At 46.3% G+C, this 18,905-nt stretch overlaps 2 protein-coding genes and 1 pseudogene across 3 annotated transcripts; all 3 read left to right on the plus strand.

Moving 5' to 3' along the window:
• The first annotated feature begins 448 nt into the window (after nt 1-448).
• Nucleotides 449-567, plus strand: LOC133363571 (5S ribosomal RNA; annotated as a pseudogene).
• A 1,805-nt stretch (nt 568-2,372) lies between these two features.
• On the plus strand, nt 2,373-18,419 carry CALML3 (calmodulin like 3). Its single transcript, XM_061640326.1, has 4 exons — nt 2,373-2,881; nt 6,941-7,097; nt 13,428-13,456; nt 17,422-18,419. The coding sequence occupies exons 1-4, from the start codon at nt 2,434-2,436 to the stop codon at nt 18,018-18,020; spliced, it is 1,233 nt and encodes a 410-aa protein (XP_061496310.1). The 5' UTR covers nt 2,373-2,433; the 3' UTR covers nt 18,021-18,419.
• On the plus strand, nt 6,397-11,608 carry LOC133390119 (calmodulin-like). Of its 2 annotated transcripts, none has more exons than XM_061638045.1 (2): nt 6,397-7,126; nt 11,296-11,608. In XM_061638045.1, exon 1 carries the CDS (start codon nt 6,850-6,852, stop codon nt 7,099-7,101), a length of 252 nt encoding a protein of 83 aa, XP_061494029.1. In that variant the 5' UTR covers nt 6,397-6,849; the 3' UTR covers nt 7,102-7,126; nt 11,296-11,608. The 2 variants fall into 2 exon arrangements, with proteins under 2 accessions (XP_061494029.1, XP_061494028.1); XM_061638044.1 differs by having other exon boundaries at nt 6,410-7,126; nt 11,293-11,608.
• Nucleotides 18,420-18,905: the final 486 nt, after the last annotated feature.

The raw sequence follows: 18,905 nt of genomic DNA on the forward strand, positions 1-18,905 counted from the left end.
CAGTGCCGGCCAACTTCCTCTTCCGCAGTTTCAGTGTTGGCCTTGTAGATGCGGACAAAGCTAGAATTTAGTTGGCTCCACCTACTGTTGGCCTTGCTCTCCAGGCCAACCCTCCTCTCCTCCTCCACCTACTGTTGGGCACCAGTCGCCAGCGTCAGGCGCCTCCAAAATAGCTGCCTCAGATGCTGTGAAGAATGTTGTCCCATCGCCAGCATCAAAGTAAGAGTCAATGGCCACCGTCCTGTCTTCCTCTGTAGGTGGAACAGGAATTGGGCGCCATCTCCTCAGGCAGCAAAATGAGAATGGCTTGGCCCCGGCCTGTGTGCCTGACACCTTGCAATACTGTTGACGTACACAACTGTCCTTATCCCACTTGTGTCTACATCATGGGAGGGAAAACTTCTCATATTATTTATTTATTTATATTTTCTTACATTTCTACCTCACCTTCTACAGCCATACTACCCTGAACACCCCCGATCTCGTCTGATCTTGGAAGCTAAACAGAGTCAGGCCTGGTTACTACTTGGATGGGAGACCGCCTGGGAATACCGGGTGCCGTAGGCTTAGAGGAAGGCAATGGTAAACCACCTCTGAATACCTCTTACCATGAAAACCCTAAGAATATATCCAAAAAAAGACTCATAGGGTCGCCATAAGTCATAATCGTCTTGAAGGTGTATAACAACAACAAATACCTCGCCTTTCTTTCATCATAGAACCCAACGCAGCATACGTGTGATTCCCAGGCGGTCTCCCATCTAGGCACTGACCAGTCGCAGACCCACTTAACTTCAACAAGGCTATTTGCTCCTGCAAGGGGCAGCTGATGTCCACCAACTTGGATGGCTTTAAAAGAAGATTAGACAAACTAAGGCTATCAGTGCCGCAGGGGTTGGAAAAGTTACTTTTTTGAACTACAACTCCAATCAGCCCCAGCCAGCATGGCCACTGGATTGGGCTGATGGGAGTTGTAGTTCAAAAAAGTAACTTTTCCAAGCTCTTATCAGTGGCTACTAGCCAGGATGGCTATGCTTTGCCTCTGGCAAATAGCTGGAGGCAGACTGCTTCTGAATACCAGTTGCTGGAAACTGCAGGAGGGGTGAGTGCTCTTGTGCTCAGGTCCTGTTTGTGGGCTTCCCATTCAGGCGTCTGGTTGGCCACTGTGAGAACAGGATGCTGGCCTAGATGGGCCGCTGGCCTGACACAGCTACAGGGCTTATTTTCTTATGGTGTGCCTTCAATAGATTTGGGCCTGGGCCTTGTATTCTCAGTTGTTTTGAATGCTGAGAAAATGTGGCACACTGCCAACAGAAACGCAATGCTGAAGAACAATGTCAGGACCATGTACAACCAACAAGCATCAAAGGTGCATTTATTTCAGGGGAGCAATGCACTGGATGCGTTGATGTGCTTACATTACACGTACAAAGAGAAAAAGCAGCCATGAGTGATGTCATGCATTGAAATTACAAATGTGACAGCTTCACCTGCCTCCTGTTTCTGGGGCGGTAGGGATGTCATAAGACTGATTCATTTACCTTTCCTCCCAAAGGATCTCTCTCTATGTCTGCCAACAACTTCACCTGTTAACTAAGGATGCAGCCTTGGCTTTACCTTTGATGCTTCTCCCTCCTTTGCTCCTGACCAACTCAGTGCTGCCAAGTCATGTCACTTCTCCCTGTAAAACATGGCAGAAATCTGCCATTCCTCTCTGTCCCCTCAGCTAAACCTGGTTCATGCTCCAGTCCTATCTTGCCAGGGTCACTTCAACCTTCTTCGCTCTGGCCTCTTGGGAGAGTCAAGCTTGGCTGCTGTCCTAATTTCTGAAGAAGTACTGAAACAAAAATAAATTTTGGAGTGTTCATCAACTGAAATACAGAATTTGGACTGTTTATTATTCAGTGTGATGAATACACAGCCAGTGTGGTGTAGTGGTTAAAGTGTTGGACTACGACCTGGGAGACCAGGGTTCAAATCCCCACACAGCCATGAAACTCACTGGGTGACCTTGGGCTAGTCACTGCCTCTCAGCCTCAGAGGGAGGCAATGGTAAAACACCTCTGAATACTGTTTACCATGAAAACCCTATTCATAGGGTCGCCATAAGTCGGAATCAACTTGAAGGCAGTCCATCATCATCATCACCATCAGGGATGTTGAAATGTTATCAGGGAGAGCCTTCTGCCTTTGGCAACCGTCAAAGAGCTCAGGCCACACCTGGTAAGTCAATTCTCCCGAAAGGTTTCTTTCCAAAGGAGCAGGATCCAAAGGCATGCCCTAGGCTATGAAAGAGGGTGTGGACTGGAGGTGCTCGCCCCTTCATCTTCTCAACCATGCCAGATTTTCCTGTTTCGGCAGGGATAATAACAACTGTGTGCTTAACCTTGCAAAGAGAGAGGCTGCGTGTGCTGCTGGATCAGAGTCGGCAACATGGCTCAGCGGCTCACGGAGGAACAACTTACAGAGTATAAAGAGGCCTTCTCGCTCTTTGACAAAGATGGCGACGGGACTATCACCACCAAAGAGCTGGGCACTGTCATGCGCTCCCTCGGGCACAACCCGACGGAGGCCGAGTTGCAGAGTATGATCAACGAGGTGGACACCAACGCCAGTGGCATGGTTGACTTTGCCGAATTTCTGTCCTTGATGGCAAAGCAGAGCAAGGATTCGGAGAGCGAGGAGGAGATCCGAGAAGCCTTCCGGGTGTTTGACAAAGAAGGGAACGGTTACATCAGTGCGGCGGAGCTGCGGCACGTCATGACCAACCTTGGCGAGAAGCTAACGGATGAAGAGGTGGACGAGATGATCAAGGAGGCCGACGTGGACAGAGATGGGAGGGTGAACTATGAAGAGTTTGTGCGGGTGATGATGGAGATGTAACAGCCCTCTAGGTAACAGAATTTTTTAATTTTTATGCTACAGTAGAAAAAAAAAACTGCGATACCAACCTCAAGGCATTTACATCCCAAAAATTTGCCGGGAGAGAGCAATGGGAAGAGAGGAAGAGGAGAGGCCAGGGTAATAAAGAGGTGAGACATGAGCAGATATAATTTTATGTCTGTAGAATTTGTTGCGGTCAGCGATTATACTGATTGGTGAAGCTCCATATTTAACCGGCAGGGTGAAACATGGAGCTTCACACCCTTTAGTATTTGTTTACTTCTTTCCTTTGCTCTTCCTTGTTCTTGCTCACAACCTTTCTCCTTGGGGTGGTGATGAGACGAGGAATATGTCAATGCTGCTAGTGGGTGCTTCTTCTGACGGGATGGTGGATGTCCAACCTGTCCTGGATGGGGTTGCACTCCCCCTGAAGGAGCAGGTTCGTAGCTTGGGGGTTCTCCTAGAATCATCTCTGTCACTTGAGGCTCAGGTAGCCTCAGTGTCACGGAGTGCCTTCTACCAACTTTGGTTGGTGGCCCAACTACGTCCCTATCTGGACAGGGATAACCTGGCTTCAGTTGTCCATGCTCTGGTAACCTCTAAATTGGATTGCTGCGGTGCACTCTACGTGGGGCTGCCTTTGGGGACAGTTCGAAAGCTGCGGCTTGTGCAAAATGCAGTGGCCATATTGGTAACGGACCAGACGGTCCGAACATATAAAACCAATTCTGGCCCACTTGCACTGGCTGCCTTTATGTTTCCAAGCTCGATTCAAGGTGCTGGTTTTGACCTATGGAGCCTTACACGGTTTGGGACCACAATACCTGATGGAATGCCTCTCCCGATACGAACCCATCCGTACACTACGTTCAAGATCAAAGGCCCTCCTCCGGGTGCCTACTCTGAGGGAAGCTCGGAGAATGGCAACAAGGGAGAGGGCCTTCTCAGTGGTGGCCCCAAATTATGGAATGATTCATTTGACGAGGTGCGCCTGGCGCCAACACTGTTATCTTCTCGGCGCCAGGACAAGACTTTCCTCTTCTCCCAGGCATTTTAGCATGTGTTCTATATTGTTTTAAATTGTGTTTTAAATAGTTTTTAAAAGATGTATTTTAAATTGTATTTGTTTTTAGTTGTTGTAAACCGCCCAGAGAGCTTCGGCTATGGGGCGGTATACAAGTTTAATAAATAAAATAAATAAATAAAAATAAATTAAATAAATTAAACGGGACAAGGTGCAGTTTACCACCACCACCCCACTTTCTCTGCAAACATGTGAATTTGAGAGGCTTCTCCTGTGGGACACAAGCCTTCCACAGAGCTTTTACAGAGAGACCTGTACTGCTCCTTTGGGGAAGGGCCCTAGCTCAGTGGGAGAGCATCTGCTTTGCATGCAGAAGGCCCCAGGTTCAACCCACAAAGGCATCTCCAGGTAGGGCTGGGAGTGTCTCCTGCATGAAACCCTGGAGAGCCTCTGCCAGTCAGTGTAGACAATACTGAACAAGATGGAGTAATGGCCTGACTCAGTAGAAGGCACTTCCCTATCTTCCCATGTCCTCACCAACTTACTTACTTACTTATTTAAAGAGCGCTATTGCACTCAGGTCCTGCTTGTGGGCTTCCCACAGGCATCTGTAGGGGGCACCATAAGAACAGGATGCTGGGCTAGATGGTCCACTGGCCTGATCCAGCAGCCTCTTCTCATGTTCTTAAGGCAGGGCAGACGTGTGAAGTGGCATATAGCACAATTTAGCGTTACAATCAGAACTTGTAAAAGGTCGCAGACTGGTGCGGAGAGGTGGAAAAACGGTGTTGTTTGTCAGGCCTAGCGATGACGCTGTTCGGTACAGGCCCACAACAGTTGCTGAGATCATCCTTTCACTCAGCAGTCAGAAGAAGGACATCCTTATAAAGGCCCATGCAGCCCAGCTTCTTAAGTCTCAGCTGCCTCCCAGAATCTCACGATGTGAAGGGATCAACCCTTCCTCAAAGTTTTCCTTCAGCATCTGGTACGAAGGGGCACACTGCCTCTGCACTGGGGATGGAAAGATCCGACTGTGTCTCAGTTTCTCATTTTTCCAATATTAAACTCAGTTCTCTACATTTCTACAGAGATCTGAGATTTTAAAAAAATCCTCATGAAAATTCTCCACCACTTTAGTGTGAATTTCTCCAGATAAACACATTTTTGTAGGCAGTTTTGATAAAGGCACACATTTCCACAAGCCGTTTCTCATCATTTCATGCCTTCTTGCATGTTATTTTCACTCATATATTCATGTTTATGCACTTTCCCCCAATATATGCATTTTTCTAAATGTTGCTTAGTTGGCGAACTGCATCCCAAAATTCTAATAAATGCGAATTTCAAAGGATGGCTGTGTTTCGGTTCTCATATTGTTTCAGAAATTGCGAATTTGATAAATTCTGCTTGAAATGCAAACTGAATAGAAATTCTCATCCATCCCTATTCTGAATATTTATTTATTTAAATTATTTCTATCCCGCCCTTCTACCCTGTAACAGGGCACGGAGGTTCCACATGGCCATTGGTCTATTGACAGACCAGTCTATCCATGGATTTTTCCAGTCCTTTTAAAGAGCCATCTGATCTCATCACCACACCATGTATAAAGGAGCAGCAACGGCAATGTTCACACTAGTTAAGGAATGGGGACCTTGTGGCCATCCACATGCTTTTCGGCTGCAGCTTCCAGTATCCTGGATTATTGGTTGTGCTGGCTGGAGCTGACAGGAGTTATAGTCCAACAAAATCTGGAAAGTCAAAAGTTCCCCACCCTTGCACTAATTGGAGAAAGAGCTGAATTTTCCCCAGCAATAAAAAAAACTGTGCCTTTGGGGAGCTGAGATAACGTAATACACCTGCAACAGAATCACTGTACTGAGGGTGAATATTTGGCCCTTTTGGGGACAGGCCATAGTTCGTTGGTAGAGCACATGTTTTGCCTGCAGAAGGTTGCAGGTTCAAACCCTGGCATCTCCCAGTGGAGAAAGGAGAGTCCTGTCATGAAACCCCGGATTCTTGTCTTGCCCTGGGAAGACAGGGTGAATGACTCATTTTTGCCCCCCCTCCAAAAATCCAGTCTTCATCTTGCAGAACAGCCTCTCAACAAAAACAGAACTGCTCAGCTAAAAGATTTCTTATCAGCCATTGCTGCACAAGAGGAATTGTTTGGACACATTGCCCAAAGAGGATTGTTTAGAAAACCTATCCAAGGACTGAGGATGAACTGGGACATCTTTGAAGAAGACTTAACGGTCAAACCAGATCTATAACTGGTTGTTCTCTAGTATTTTTGTTCATGGCCCTTTTTTATATGCTTGGTTTTTTTGGAGAACATTACATGTATATATTCATATTTGTGGATACGTAATATGAAAATATACAAGAATATTTCCATATTTGTGGATATTTTCATATTGCCGATTGTGTAGGAAATCCTGAAAAGCTGCTGCCAGCCAGTGTTGACAACACTGGTCCAATTGGCCTGACTTGATAAACTGTATGTTTATTGCACATAATAACAACATCAACTGTGCACATCTCAGAGTGGGGCCCTGATGTCACAAAACCAGATGGATAATGCAATGAAAGTTACAGCGATGGTGAGGGCTCCGCCAGGCGTCTGCTCTGGAGGTTGTAGAGATGCTGAAAGTCGATTGTGGAGCAGCTTCTGATTCTGGCAGCAACCCTACAAGAGCCTGTCCTACATGGTGGCAAGGCTGTTCTTCCTCCGACCAGTTTCTTCACAAACAAGTAGGATCCAACTCCAGGCCTTAAGCTGCATGGAGGGTGTGGAGTGAAGCTGCTTGCTCCTTCATCTCTTCCTTTCCAGATGCTAGATTTTCCTGTTTCAGCAGAGATAATGAGAGAGTAATATTCTTGAGGAGGGAGAGAGAGAGAGAGAGAGAGAGAGAGGTTGCATCAGGCATCAGAGAGGCAACATGGCTCACAGATTCACAGAAGCAGAACTCAATGTGGTCAAAGAGACCTTCTCGCATTTTGATGTGGACGGCGATGGGGTTATCACCACAGCAGAGCTGGGGACCGTCCTGCGCTCCCTCGAGCACGTGATGATCAACCTCAGGGAGAAGTTCACGGACGAGAGGATGGAACAGATGATCAAGCACGCCGATGAGGATGGAGACGGGAAAATCAGCTACGAGGAGTTTGAGAAGCTGATGGTGGAGAAGTAGAGACGCCCAAGGCCTTTTACCCTAGGTACAAATTAATATCATGCCATTAATTAGCCACAGGAGAGGTCCCTGCCACAAGGAGCTCAGTTTGGCAGTGGGGAGAGAATAAAGGAGAATGGGAAATGGGGGAGGCAAAGGGAACGTGTTCAAGGGCAGGTAGCCATATCTTAGTGATGGGGGATAAATTTGATTCGGTTCACATTTCAACGTGAACCTACTGAATTTGCATTTCCTGAAACGCAGCCATCCTTTAAAATTCGCACTTCTCTGAATTTTGCAATTCGGTTCTCTAACCAAGTAATATATATATATATATATGCATATACAAGGAGAAGAGTGCATAAAAATGCATGTTCTATTTTATTTATGTATTTATTTAACAAAATTTATATACCGCTTGATCGTAGAAAACCTCTAAAAAATGAGTGAAAATAACATCCAAGGCAAAATCACATACATACTAGGCAAAATCGCATACAAAAATGTGTACATTCAGAGAAGTTCACCCTAAAATGCTGATGAATTTTCATGAGGGCTTTTTTGGGGGGGGAAAAGAATTCACAAACTGATGTGGAAACCTGGAGACTGCACTTAAGATTAGAAACATGGGAAACTGAGAAAAATCGGCAGATTCACCCATGCCTACCACATCTTCAATTCTGGGATAAAGCCTGGTGAAGTTTCAAAAAGGCATAATCAGAAATGTGTTTCCATTTTCCTTCCTCCTTCTTCCTTCTTGTTCTTTTTCTTTTCTTCTTAGCTGTCAAAACAACCTTTCATTCCTAGATACGTAGGAGGCACAGAACAGGTCGCAAAAGCAACAGAAACTAATGCATGTATCCAAAGTTTATCATGCTCAGAGTAGACCTGCTGAATGAATGGATATGACTAACTTTGGTCCATTAATCTCAGCGGGTCTACTATAAGCAGACTTTAGTGGGAGACAACCCTAACCTTCTGAATTATCTGCAGCTTTATCCAATGGATATCATCTGCTCAGGAACCTTCATTATAATAGCAAAACTGAAGGCTAGACATGTAGGAACACAAATGTCTGTTATTCATTTGCATTTCAGTTCAGATGACACATCACGAGCTTGGAGGGGGGAGGGAGAATATCAGGTTAGACTGGCCAACTAAAAGATAAAATTAAGACAACAACCCAGAAGCCCTGAAATGTGCAGAGCTCTTTGTGGTCTTGAGAGTTTATGTTCATAAATGTGAACTTATTTCTTCTATGAGAAGAGGAGTGCTCTGTAGGCCCATAGATAGACATTGTGTATGTGGGCATGGCAGCCCTACAGATACATGGGGAGGGGGCATCCAAAACAACAAATATCCAAATGCCAGTAGCCGAATCATTTCAACAAAGCAAGTCGTTAATGCATTTTAAAAATGCGCCATAGGCGTGTCAGTCATCCTGTGACGTTGCACTCATTTGCTAAAAATGCTGGAAGGCGAGAACTGGTTTACCTCTTATTGTTGAGCAGTTGGTTAGATTCCTGCTTACTTACACATTTTCCCTTTAATATTTTAACAAAAGCTGAACATTCAGGAAAAGGGCTGGGGCAGCTGTTGCCGGGGGCTCCATGTCAGTGGGGCAGTAGAATCTGCTCAAGGGGTTAGTCCAAATTTTCAAGGAGCTGTTCAAGGTGTGAATGGAAATAGACTGCCTTAAATCGATCCCGACTTATGGCGACCCTATGAATAGGGTTTTCATGGTCAGCGGTCTTCAGAGGGGGTTTCCCATTGCCTCCCTCTGAGGCTAGTCCTCCCCAGCTGGCTAGGGCCTGCTCAGCTTGCCACAGCTGCACAAGCCAGCCCCTTCCTTGTCTGCAAGTGCCAGCTGGAGGTCAAGGTGTGAAGTTCATCATAAAACCTGGAGCAGATTCCATTGCCCCACTGACATGGAGCCACCAACAGCCATTTGGCTGGGGATATCCCAGAGGTGGCCACACACCTCCAAGTTACCTCCCTCAGCTATCCCTCAGCTATACCCCTGGTGCTAAATCCCTGAGTCTGACTGGAACATTTCCTTTCACGCAAGAGAATAGGAAGCCCCAGCACACGTGGTGGTTTGGGCTGTGTGTTGTTATCTTTGACCTGTTCTGTTGTTCCCATGCTATGAGGTGACATACTAAGGGCCAAAACAAACATTATATGAAATGTGCCTTTCCGTTTAACATGCACTTTAAAAATAACCATAGGCAGGCTTGTAATTATTTGGATCATAGCAGGTGGGGAGTTAAACCCTTTCCCCTTTGGGCAGTAGTCCTGATGGAAACGTGCTCCTCTGAAGCTGCTGTTTGCATTGGAAGGGGGGAAAACCTCCTGCCATTAGTGACTATGACAAGACACATTTAACCTCCCAGCTAGTGTTGTCCAATTAAAGGACTTCATAAGGTCTGTGGAATAAAGCCAGAGTTCCTCCCTCAGGCTATATCCTGTTTCCAGCTGCGGTCAACCAGGTTACTCCAGGAAGCTCACAAGCAGGAGGTGAAGGCAACCCGAACCCAAAAGAGCAAACATCTATTTTGGAGGCTCTACTGCAGCGTTCGCCAACCCAGCACCCTCCGGATGCTTTGGACTACAACTGCCATCAGCCCTTTTCATTTTGCCATGCCTTTTCGAGTCCAGTTTGCACTATTTCGGTTGACAGTGTTAATCTCTGTTTTACTATCCCTCCCTTTAACAGGAGCTGGTTTGTATTCGTGCAATTTAGATCAGGAAACCGGCCCAAGGGAGAGGGTTAAGCCACTCCCTTCAACACCTGTTCCAATCAAAATCGGAGCCGTCAGCAGCTGCTGAAAGGATGTTGGAGGCAGCAGCCCTTTCTGCAGGGCAGAGCATCACGACCAGAGCTTGGAAAAGTTACCTTTTTTGAACTACAACTCCCATCTCCCCAATCCAGTGGCCATGCTGGCTGGGGCTGATTGGAGTTGTAGTTCAAAAAAGTAACTTTTCCAAGCTCTGATCACGACCATCGCCACCGATCGTCATGCTTAGCATTCATGCAGAGCTTCTCCTGAGTGTTCAGAAAGGGGTTCCCAAACTGTGTTATGTGGACCACCCACAGTCTTCCAGCTTCATTCAGGTGCTCTGCAGCGTGTCTGTGGTCCTGTGGCTAAAGACGGGAGATGGCACGTCCATCGCGCTAGATGTTCCTATTGATTTTTAAGTATATTTTTACTGCTGCTTTTATTTCTCATATTGTAACTTACGGCATTACAGTTTTAATTGTGTGGAATTATGATTGCTACAGCAGGCAGAAAAATCATTAAGTGGTCCAACAATTTTCTAGGCAATTTTCAAACAGTCCGTGAGGGTGGGGGGAAGTTGGGAACCACTGGCTTGCATTCTCTCAGCCATCCTTAAAACCATCCTGCTGTGTTGCCTGTTGAACCTTTGTCATTGTAATTCAGGATCCACACGGGTGTTGGGAACTTTATTGGTTTTGTTAACAGGGCTTTTCGTACAGGCCTGGCAAGGAAAAGACGTGGTGGGAATCTGGGGGTTGGTTGTCCTTAAAGTGTCGTTGCAGTTAATCCATTGCTCCAGAATAAAACCGGCCTGAAGGTTGATCAGGGAAAAGAGTAATATACCGTCCTATGATTCATAAGTATCCCTGAAGTGTATTGCTCAGTGAAGACTGGTGGCCCCGAAGTCAGTGAATCCGCTCCAGCTTTTAGTCTGAATTTTCAAGGAGTTGAAAGCACCTTGGACAGCTCCTTGAAAGCTCAGATTAAACCCCGGAGTGGATTCTACTGTCTCACTGACATCGGAGCCACCAGTTTCAACTGATATTGCTTATCCAAGTGGGTTGTGGTCAACTGGGGTAGTGGGGAAACAGCTGTGAGACTTTTTGAGAGCAGGAGTGACATCATCTGCTGGAGCCCCGGGGTAGTTGCTGGACCCTCCTTGCTCTAGCAAATGAATGCGATGATAATGAAGCTTGTGACAGATCATCACAGGCGAAGTCAGAGAATGAAAATGAGGGGAGAGTGCTCATGCACTCAGGTCCTGCTTGTGGGCATCTGACTGGCCACTGTGAGAACAAGATGCTGGACTAGGTGGGCCACTGGTCTGATCCAGCACGATATGTTCTTATGTTGTTTTACGCAAAGGTGGTCAATGAATGGTTCTCACCATACCTATGCTATCATTTCTTTTCTCTCCCCCTCCTCCCCACAGCAGAGTTGAGAATTTGCTTTACCAGCTGACTGGAATTTGCAGCACGTCATAGAAGCACCCTGCGGTTTGCCACAAGCAAAGGCCAGCTCTCCCCCCGCCCTTCCATAATAACACACATGGATTCCCCCTCTGGACACCGAAGAGCCTGACTTGCAACCTGAGAACTGGAAGAGCTTGTACAGGAACATTCTCCCTGTGGTTCTTCCCAGCAACTTTGCAGGAGGCACACCCATGATACCTGCAGCAGCCGCCACTGACGTGGAGTTTTGACGATGCTGTCTCGGGCCTTAGGGGAAAATAAATTAATGAGAACTTTTCTGCGGTTGTGCCTTTTATTTAAGGGGAATGGGCAGGAGGGCATTTTACAGTCCCATCGTTGGGTGCAATCCACCTGGGAAAGTCACCCATTCATTCCAATGGAGTTTGTGCAGTAGAATTTCTCACTGGGTCACACCTAGGGATGGAAAGATCTGTCAATTTAGTTCTCTCTGTTTCTCATTTTTTCCCAGTATAAATTCAGTTCTCTACATAGCTGCAACAATTTGTGATTATTTTTTTAAATCCTCGTGAAAGCTCTTCAGCATTTTAGTGTGAATTTCTCCTGGTGTACGCATTTTTGCAAGCAATTTCTCCTAATATAAGGCATTCTTTATTATTTTCACGAATATATTCATTTTTACGCACCATTCCCCTAACATATGCATTTTTGCAAACATTATTGGTTGGAGAACCACATCACAACGTTCGGGTAAGAGCAGACGTTGAAGGATGCCGTTGTTTCGATTCTCATGTCGTTGCAGAAAGTGTGGATTTGATAGATTCAGCTTTAAATGTAAACTGAACTGAATTTCTCTCCCATCCTTACCCATGGGGGAAAGCAACCCTCTGGCCGAAAAAGATTCCCAACCCCTACTCTAAGCAGGGATTGGTGAATCTATCGGGTTTGGGGCTCATCTACACGGTGGTTTACTGTGTGTTTGATGCTACTCATACGTCCTTTTAATTCACATGATATTAGCAGCAAACAGAAGCTATCGCACAGTTTTCCCACTGCAAATCCATACTAACCCAATCCTCTGATAATACGAGAAGGGAAGGAAAAACCATCTTCACTCCCTATCTGGAGCGCTTGCAGATGCTTTGCTCTGATGCTTTTAGGTGGGTGTGCCAATTGTTCCCTCTCCTTGCCTGCTTCCTCCTCCTCCCTTCGTTCATTTTATTTCCTGTAGGCTGAAAAGGAACATCTGGCTGCTCTCCTCCATTCTGCTGGCCTTTTTATGTTGCTTCCTTAAGACGGGCTCCAGTGCCCTGTCCCCCTTAAGAATGCACTTAGGCAGGGGAGGTTGGTCCATTAGGGCAAGTGGGGTGCTGCCCCACTGATCTCAGTCTGCCCTCAGCTAGCCCCCATCTGCCTGACTTCCTACTTGCAACCCATCCAGGATATGGCCCTGACTGTCAATTTCCTCCTTAGTCTCAGTGTGGCCCCTTGTAGAACTCAGCAGAGAGGAAAATGGGGACAAAACCAGAATGAGTTGGCTCTGCGTGTCAGTGACTTTGGCTCCACCTACTCTTGGGCTCCCTGCCTTCTGCCCCACCAGTCCCAAAGGGCACCAGCCACAACAGTCTGTTGTACTTTGATTCTGACTAACTCCTTGGTCCTGACAACTGCCCCATGGCTCATGCCAGACCACTGCCTCCAGCCCAGTTCGGACACTACAACTGAGCTGCCCACCAGCAAGGTGTTCCCCTGCTGCCACCCCTGATCTGCCACCACCAAGCTCTGTCTCCTGGGGCACTTCCACACTTTAGCTGCTCCCAGGATCCACCCCTGAGTTTCAAGATCTTGGGGCCCATCCATATCTCCCTTTAATCTGCAATCCAACCTCCTTGTGTGCCCATTAATTCACCAGCATCCATATGATGTTCCCTGCCATTTCGGATTTTCTCCTAGTTAAATCAGCACTTCCTTTACCCTGCTACAACCTGATTATTTTTTCTGTCCCAATTATTAACCGCTCTCATCTCTGGAGTGAGGACGTCTTGCCCTGGTTTTTTGTTGTTGTTTTTTTGCATTATGGGCAGATCACAGGGGTAAGTCTCAGCCTCTGTCCACGTACCCTACTTCTTTCTTACAGGTCATTCCTACTTCCAGTAGTGAACTGGGGTACTTCTTCCTTCTGGCTTCTATAGTTGTATCATGTTGCTTTTGTTAAAAAAACTTCTCTTTTGCAATCAAACATAAAATCAAATATTTAATGAATCATTTTAATGTTTCCCCTTAAAAGCTATTTTGTGATATTATGCAAAACAAGTCAATAGACTTCATTGAAAACGCGACAAACCTGCACTCTTCTTGCGGGAAAAGCAAAGTACCGTTCTGGACTAATCACCAAAAAGGGATGGACTTAGGGGTGTGACTAATGCAGAAGCGAATTAGACCCCCCAAATTAACACCTGCACATATGGATGTGAAAATTCGGGATTTAAAAAATACATCCGAACACAAACAGAACATGTATGGATCTCGAGGCTGCCAATATGGAAAGCATGGATTTTGAGGTTAGGTGTGGATGGGCCCACACTTTCAGAAGACCAGACCATCTGATTCCTTCTTGACGCATGTGAAAAAAATAATAATCTCAAAGCAATTCTGAGTATGACAAGTCCCCTGAGACAGAAGAAGGAAAAGAAAATGACTCACAATTCTTGGCTAAGGGTTTGGGGGTTTGGGTTCCTGTGAAAAACAAATGAAGAGAGCAGATCACATCAGGAGCCCAGAAGAGAAGCAAGGAGAAGAAATGATGATCAAACCAGGAAAGCCGGCAGAGCCACGATCAACAAGATCAGCCTCAAAAGACCTTCTCTCCATCCCACCAGTTAAAACAGCTAGACTGGTGAGGACTAGGGAGAGGTCTTTTTCCATTGTGGCCCCCACTTTGTGGAATTCCCTCCCAAACTATCTCCGTCACGCCCCCGCTGTGATGAGCTCCTGCCGGGCCTTGAAGACCTGGCTCTTCAGGCGGGCCTTTGGGGTAGGTTAGGTTTTATTATCATTGGTTGAGATTTTTTAATGCTCTAATGTAAATTGTATGTTTTTATGTTGTACATCGCCCAGAGTGGCGACTAATAAATTTAATTAATAAATAAATAAATGAGAGCTGCGGGAGCTTTGCCTGGCTTTTCCAAAGAAAATGTCCAACGGCAGGCGGGCATTACATTCAGAGAACAAGCAGGATCACTTTATTTATTTCATTCATATTGATCAGGGATGAAGAACCTTTTCAGCCTTCTGGGGGCCACATGCCAGAGGTGGGCGGGGCCAGAGGTAAAAGTGGGTGGAGCAACGAATGTGAATTTTACCTTTATTCAGCAGGGTAGTTTCTACACACACACACCCCTCTCTGCCCTGGCAAGCAAGAGGCTGAATCAGAGTTCAGGGACACATTCAGGCCAGGCAAAAACATTCATGGAAGGTGAAAAGCAGGGTTGGGGAGGGGTATGGCCTGAGAAGAGTCCTGAGGGCCAGATAGTGAGGATAGGAGGGCCACATTTGGCCCCCAGACCTGATGTTCCCTTATACTTATTTATTTCATTTATATCCCACCTTTCCTCTAAGAAGCTCAAGGTGGTGGACAGACATGGTTGCCTCCCTCCCAATAATCCTGTGAGGTAGGTTAGGGTGAGAGACAGTGACTGGCCCAAGCCCACCCAGTGCGCTTCATGGCTGAGCAGGGATTTGAATCCTGGTCCCCCGGGTCCTGACCAACCCTCTAAGCGCTACACCATACTGTCTCTTGCTGAAGATTTAAAATCTAGCTCGCCCACAAGGACTCAAGGTAGATAACACTGTATAAAACAAGTATTGATAATTTTTGTTTTTGCTGCATTGAAATGCAATACATCACCAAATATAATTTATTAAGGCCCTACATCTGTTTAAAAATAAGCCTTTGCTTTACATACCACAGTCTGTCGCTACAAACATTTGTTGCTGTTATATCTTATCTTTCCTTCAAGGGGCTCAGGGTTGGCATATATGGTTCTCCTCCCCCATTTTATCTTCACCACAACCCTGTGAGGTAGGTTAGGCTGAGAAACAATGACTGGCCCAAGGTCAAATAGTAAGCTTCCTGGCTGAGTGGGGGTTTGAATTTGTCTCCTAGGCCCTAGTCCAACACTCTATCCACTGCACCGCACATACTTATAATTACAAGAATCTCTCTCTCTCTCTCTCTCTCTCTCCGCATGTGCACACTGTACACACGCAGCATAGTCACAAATTCAAAAGTGCAGGGTCCCTTCATTGTAGTCATAACCACACCCCTTCCCCCCTTTTTTGCTGCTGGGTTGAGAATGAGATCCTTGGAGACGTCCGTAGGAGTCGATCAGCATGAATTGGGAAAGTGTTAGCTACTGATAAGAGTCTTCTCAGTGGCTGACTCACCTCATTTCACTCCAGTCAGCAGAAAAGGACAAGGAAACATGTTAGAGGACTCTTCTCAGTGGCTAACACACTCTCCTTTCATGCTGATTGGCTCGTAGGATGCTGGAGACGTAAGGACCCTGTTGGGACCCTGCTCCAAAAAAGGTAAGGGGTCTAAAACCCATCAAGACCCTGGATGACTACACTCCTGCATGCACACACATGCACACAAACAATGGGCTAGTGGAGGGGGGGACGGATTGCCCTGTGCCTTCTCCACGAGTCCGCTTGATAGAAGGTTTTTGTTTTTTACTATGAGTTAGTAGCCTGCATTTCTGTGCTGGCTGCAGAGAAGTGAGTTTTCCTCCCCTCTCACCAGTATGGAAACACCAGCTGCTAGCCTTTAAGCAGGGTAGTAATTTCTTTTCTTTTTGCAGGCCAGTAACGTTTGTGGCCTTATTTACAATTTTGGCTTAGATTACTTTAAAGGAGCATTCAAGGAGGAGAAGTTTATCACTGGCTGTTTCTCAAGACAGCTAAATGGAGCCTCCAGGTTCAGAGGCTGTGTACCTCCACAATTCAAGAGAGCTATTGTCTTCATGCCCTGCTTGTGGGCTTCCCAGAGACATCCAGTTGGCCACTGTGGAAAGGAAAAGCTTTCTCCTGTTATCTAGATCAGCCTTCCTCAATGTGGTGCCCTCCAGAAGTTTTGGGCTAAACCCCCATCAGACCGAACCAGCATGGCCAATGGTCCAGGATGGTTGGAGCGACAACCCAACTTCTGGAGGGCTCCAGGTTGGAGAAGGCTGAACAAGAGCTCTTCTTGGCATGCTGATGGTTTATCTGCAGATTTAAACTGCTTTGATAGCAATTGTTGCTCAACAGGGAATCTGGTGAAGTGGCCTTCTGCGAAGGGAACTCTGGAGCCCATCAGACTGCTGTGTGTGATTTTTTGCAGGTATGTTCTGCAACATGTCACTGATGCAATTATAGTGCATTAGTGGTGAATTTGTGAACCGTCCACAAATCATTCCACTTTATTGTGATGCTTCCACAATGTTATTTCATTATTGCCGTCCGGAGGGGCACTCTTACACTATAGCACAACAAAAGTGGGACAAAATGAAAATTTCTGGTAGGAAGAGTTGCATGATTTCAGCAGAAAGCTATGGGACATGCACCAGTTGGAAACAAAGCAGTATATCCACCCCAAAACTTTTGCAGGCACCAACAGTATTGAAAGTGGGATTGCTTATAACAGCCTTGATACCATCATGAACACAAATAAACATGAATACAAAATAAAAGGGATGCCTGCTCTGAAAGGACCTTCTAACAAAGAATTTGCAGGAGCCTCACTAAGTTCCAGCCTCTTCTGGTAGGAGCTGGAAGAGTTAAACTGCTATCAAACAGAAGATATATTCCAAGATTTTGCAAAATGTTTTCGTCCCCAAATGGAGACAGGGTACAGTCCCATTCAGACACTTAGCCTTCCTATAAAATTTCACTTTTAATTTCATGATTTTTTCCCTCCTTCAATACATGATGTGAAATCCAGAAAAACATTCACTTCACTCATGCCTCTTTCAAGTGTTGCCCAAACGAGCCGGGCGGGTTATATAACGACAAGGGTGTGGATGTTCTCTCTCCCTATGATTCAGTTTGCTCCAACAGAAGCCCAACTTGGGTGTTACCTTTCTAAAAAGAGTGGATCATCCCTGGGCAAAATGCCAGAGGAGACACCCGTACTTCTTGGCAACTTCCAAAAAGGAAAGAGATGCATTTCTTCATTGCACCAGAGAACACCAAGGCAGCCGCAGTGGAATCGGAGAGGTCTCAACGCAAAGAGGAAGCCATGGCTGATCATCTCTCAGAAGAGCAGATTGCTGAATACAAGGAAGCCTTCCTGCTCTTTGACAAAGATGGTGATGGCGCCATCACCACCAAAGAACTAGGGACCGTCATGAGGTCTCTTGGACAGAACCCAACGGAAGCTGAGCTACAGGAAATGATTGCGAAGCTGGATGCTGATGGCAGCGGAACGGTTGACTTCCCAGAATTTCTATCCTTGATGGCAAGGAAAATCCAGAACTGTGATGGCGAGGAAGAAATCCGGAGAGCCTTCCGGGTGTTTGACAAGGACGGGAACGGTTATGTCAGCGCGGCAGAACTACGGCACATCATGACCAAGCTTGGTGAGAAGTTGACGGACGAAGAGGTGGAGGACATGATCAAGGAGGCTGACGTGGATGGAGACGGGCAAGTGAACTATGAAGAATTCCTGCGGATCATGTCCCACAAGTGAAGGTCACACTTCTGCATACCTGGTCTCCAGCTTTTTAGTGGGTGTGCCTTCTCCTCTGCATGGCCTGGGTGAGGTGGGCTGGCTAAGCAGCTGATCAAATATAATAAGTGGTAGAGAAAACCATTCATTAGTCAGATGAAAGACTCTGGAGTTCAAATCCAGCTATTACTTTGTTTTTCTCCCCCAGAGGGATTTGTGGCATCGTACCGTATTCTTAATTCCTATAAACGCTACAAGATGATCTGGAGGAAGTTGGCAAGCCCTGTCTAGGGGCGGTGGAGAGAAGGTAGATTGAGATCTACTGGGGGAATTGCAGAAGGTCAACGAGGGTTCCTGGCACCTGATAGTTTAACATTAGCAAGTACAAAATAAATTTTGCCATAGGTGGCTTTGAACTAATTGCTTCTCTCGGCCTCATTGTTCCTACCCTGTAAAAGATCAATATTATTATTTGGTTGCTTTTGAACTGTTGGTTTTTTTGTGTGGGTTTTTCTTTCTTGCAGCTCCACTGACCAGTTTTAGAGTTCTGTGTTAGAATCACCAGTCTGTAGTAACTCAGATGCAGATTTGTTCTTCTGTAATGGAGGTTGCCCCTGTGGATGGCTGACAATCTGCAGGTGGGCACTGGCTCTACCTCCTGAATCACCGTCATTTTGCACCTGACCTTTAAGCAGGGCTCCCCTTATAACCCTTACATCAGGGATGAGGAACTTGTGGCTCTCATCAGCCCCAGCCAACGGCCAGGGACGGTGGGTGTCACAGTCCAGCAAGATCTGAAGGGCCAAAGGTTAGCCAACCCCACTGTGTATCCCCCCAAGTTTCTTGATTTGGGGGAAACGAGGGGGCAGGTTTGAAAAAAGCAGGCTTAGAGGTGCTCCTTCCTCT

This window comes from Rhineura floridana, chromosome 8 (genome assembly GCF_030035675.1).
Source record: "Rhineura floridana isolate rRhiFlo1 chromosome 8, rRhiFlo1.hap2, whole genome shotgun sequence".
Classification (NCBI taxonomy): domain Eukaryota; kingdom Metazoa; phylum Chordata; class Lepidosauria; order Squamata; family Rhineuridae; genus Rhineura; species Rhineura floridana.

Bases quoted from the DNA above. Each gene is read 5' to 3' on its own strand.
- CALML3 (XM_061640326.1), top strand. From the start codon at position 2,434: ATGGCTCAGCGGCTCACGGAGGAACAACTTACAGAGTATAAAGAGGCC. The intron at 2,882-6,940 runs AACAGCCCTCTA...TTATCACCACAG, and splicing joins GCGGGTGATGATGGAGATGT to CAGAGCTGGGGACCGTCCTG. The intron at 13,457-17,421 runs GTACTTCTTCCT...CTTTCTAAAAAG, and splicing joins ACTTCCAGTAGTGAACTGGG to AGTGGATCATCCCTGGGCAA.
- LOC133390119 (XM_061638045.1), top strand. From the start codon at position 6,850: ATGGCTCACAGATTCACAGAAGCAGAACTCAATGTGGTCAAAGAGACC.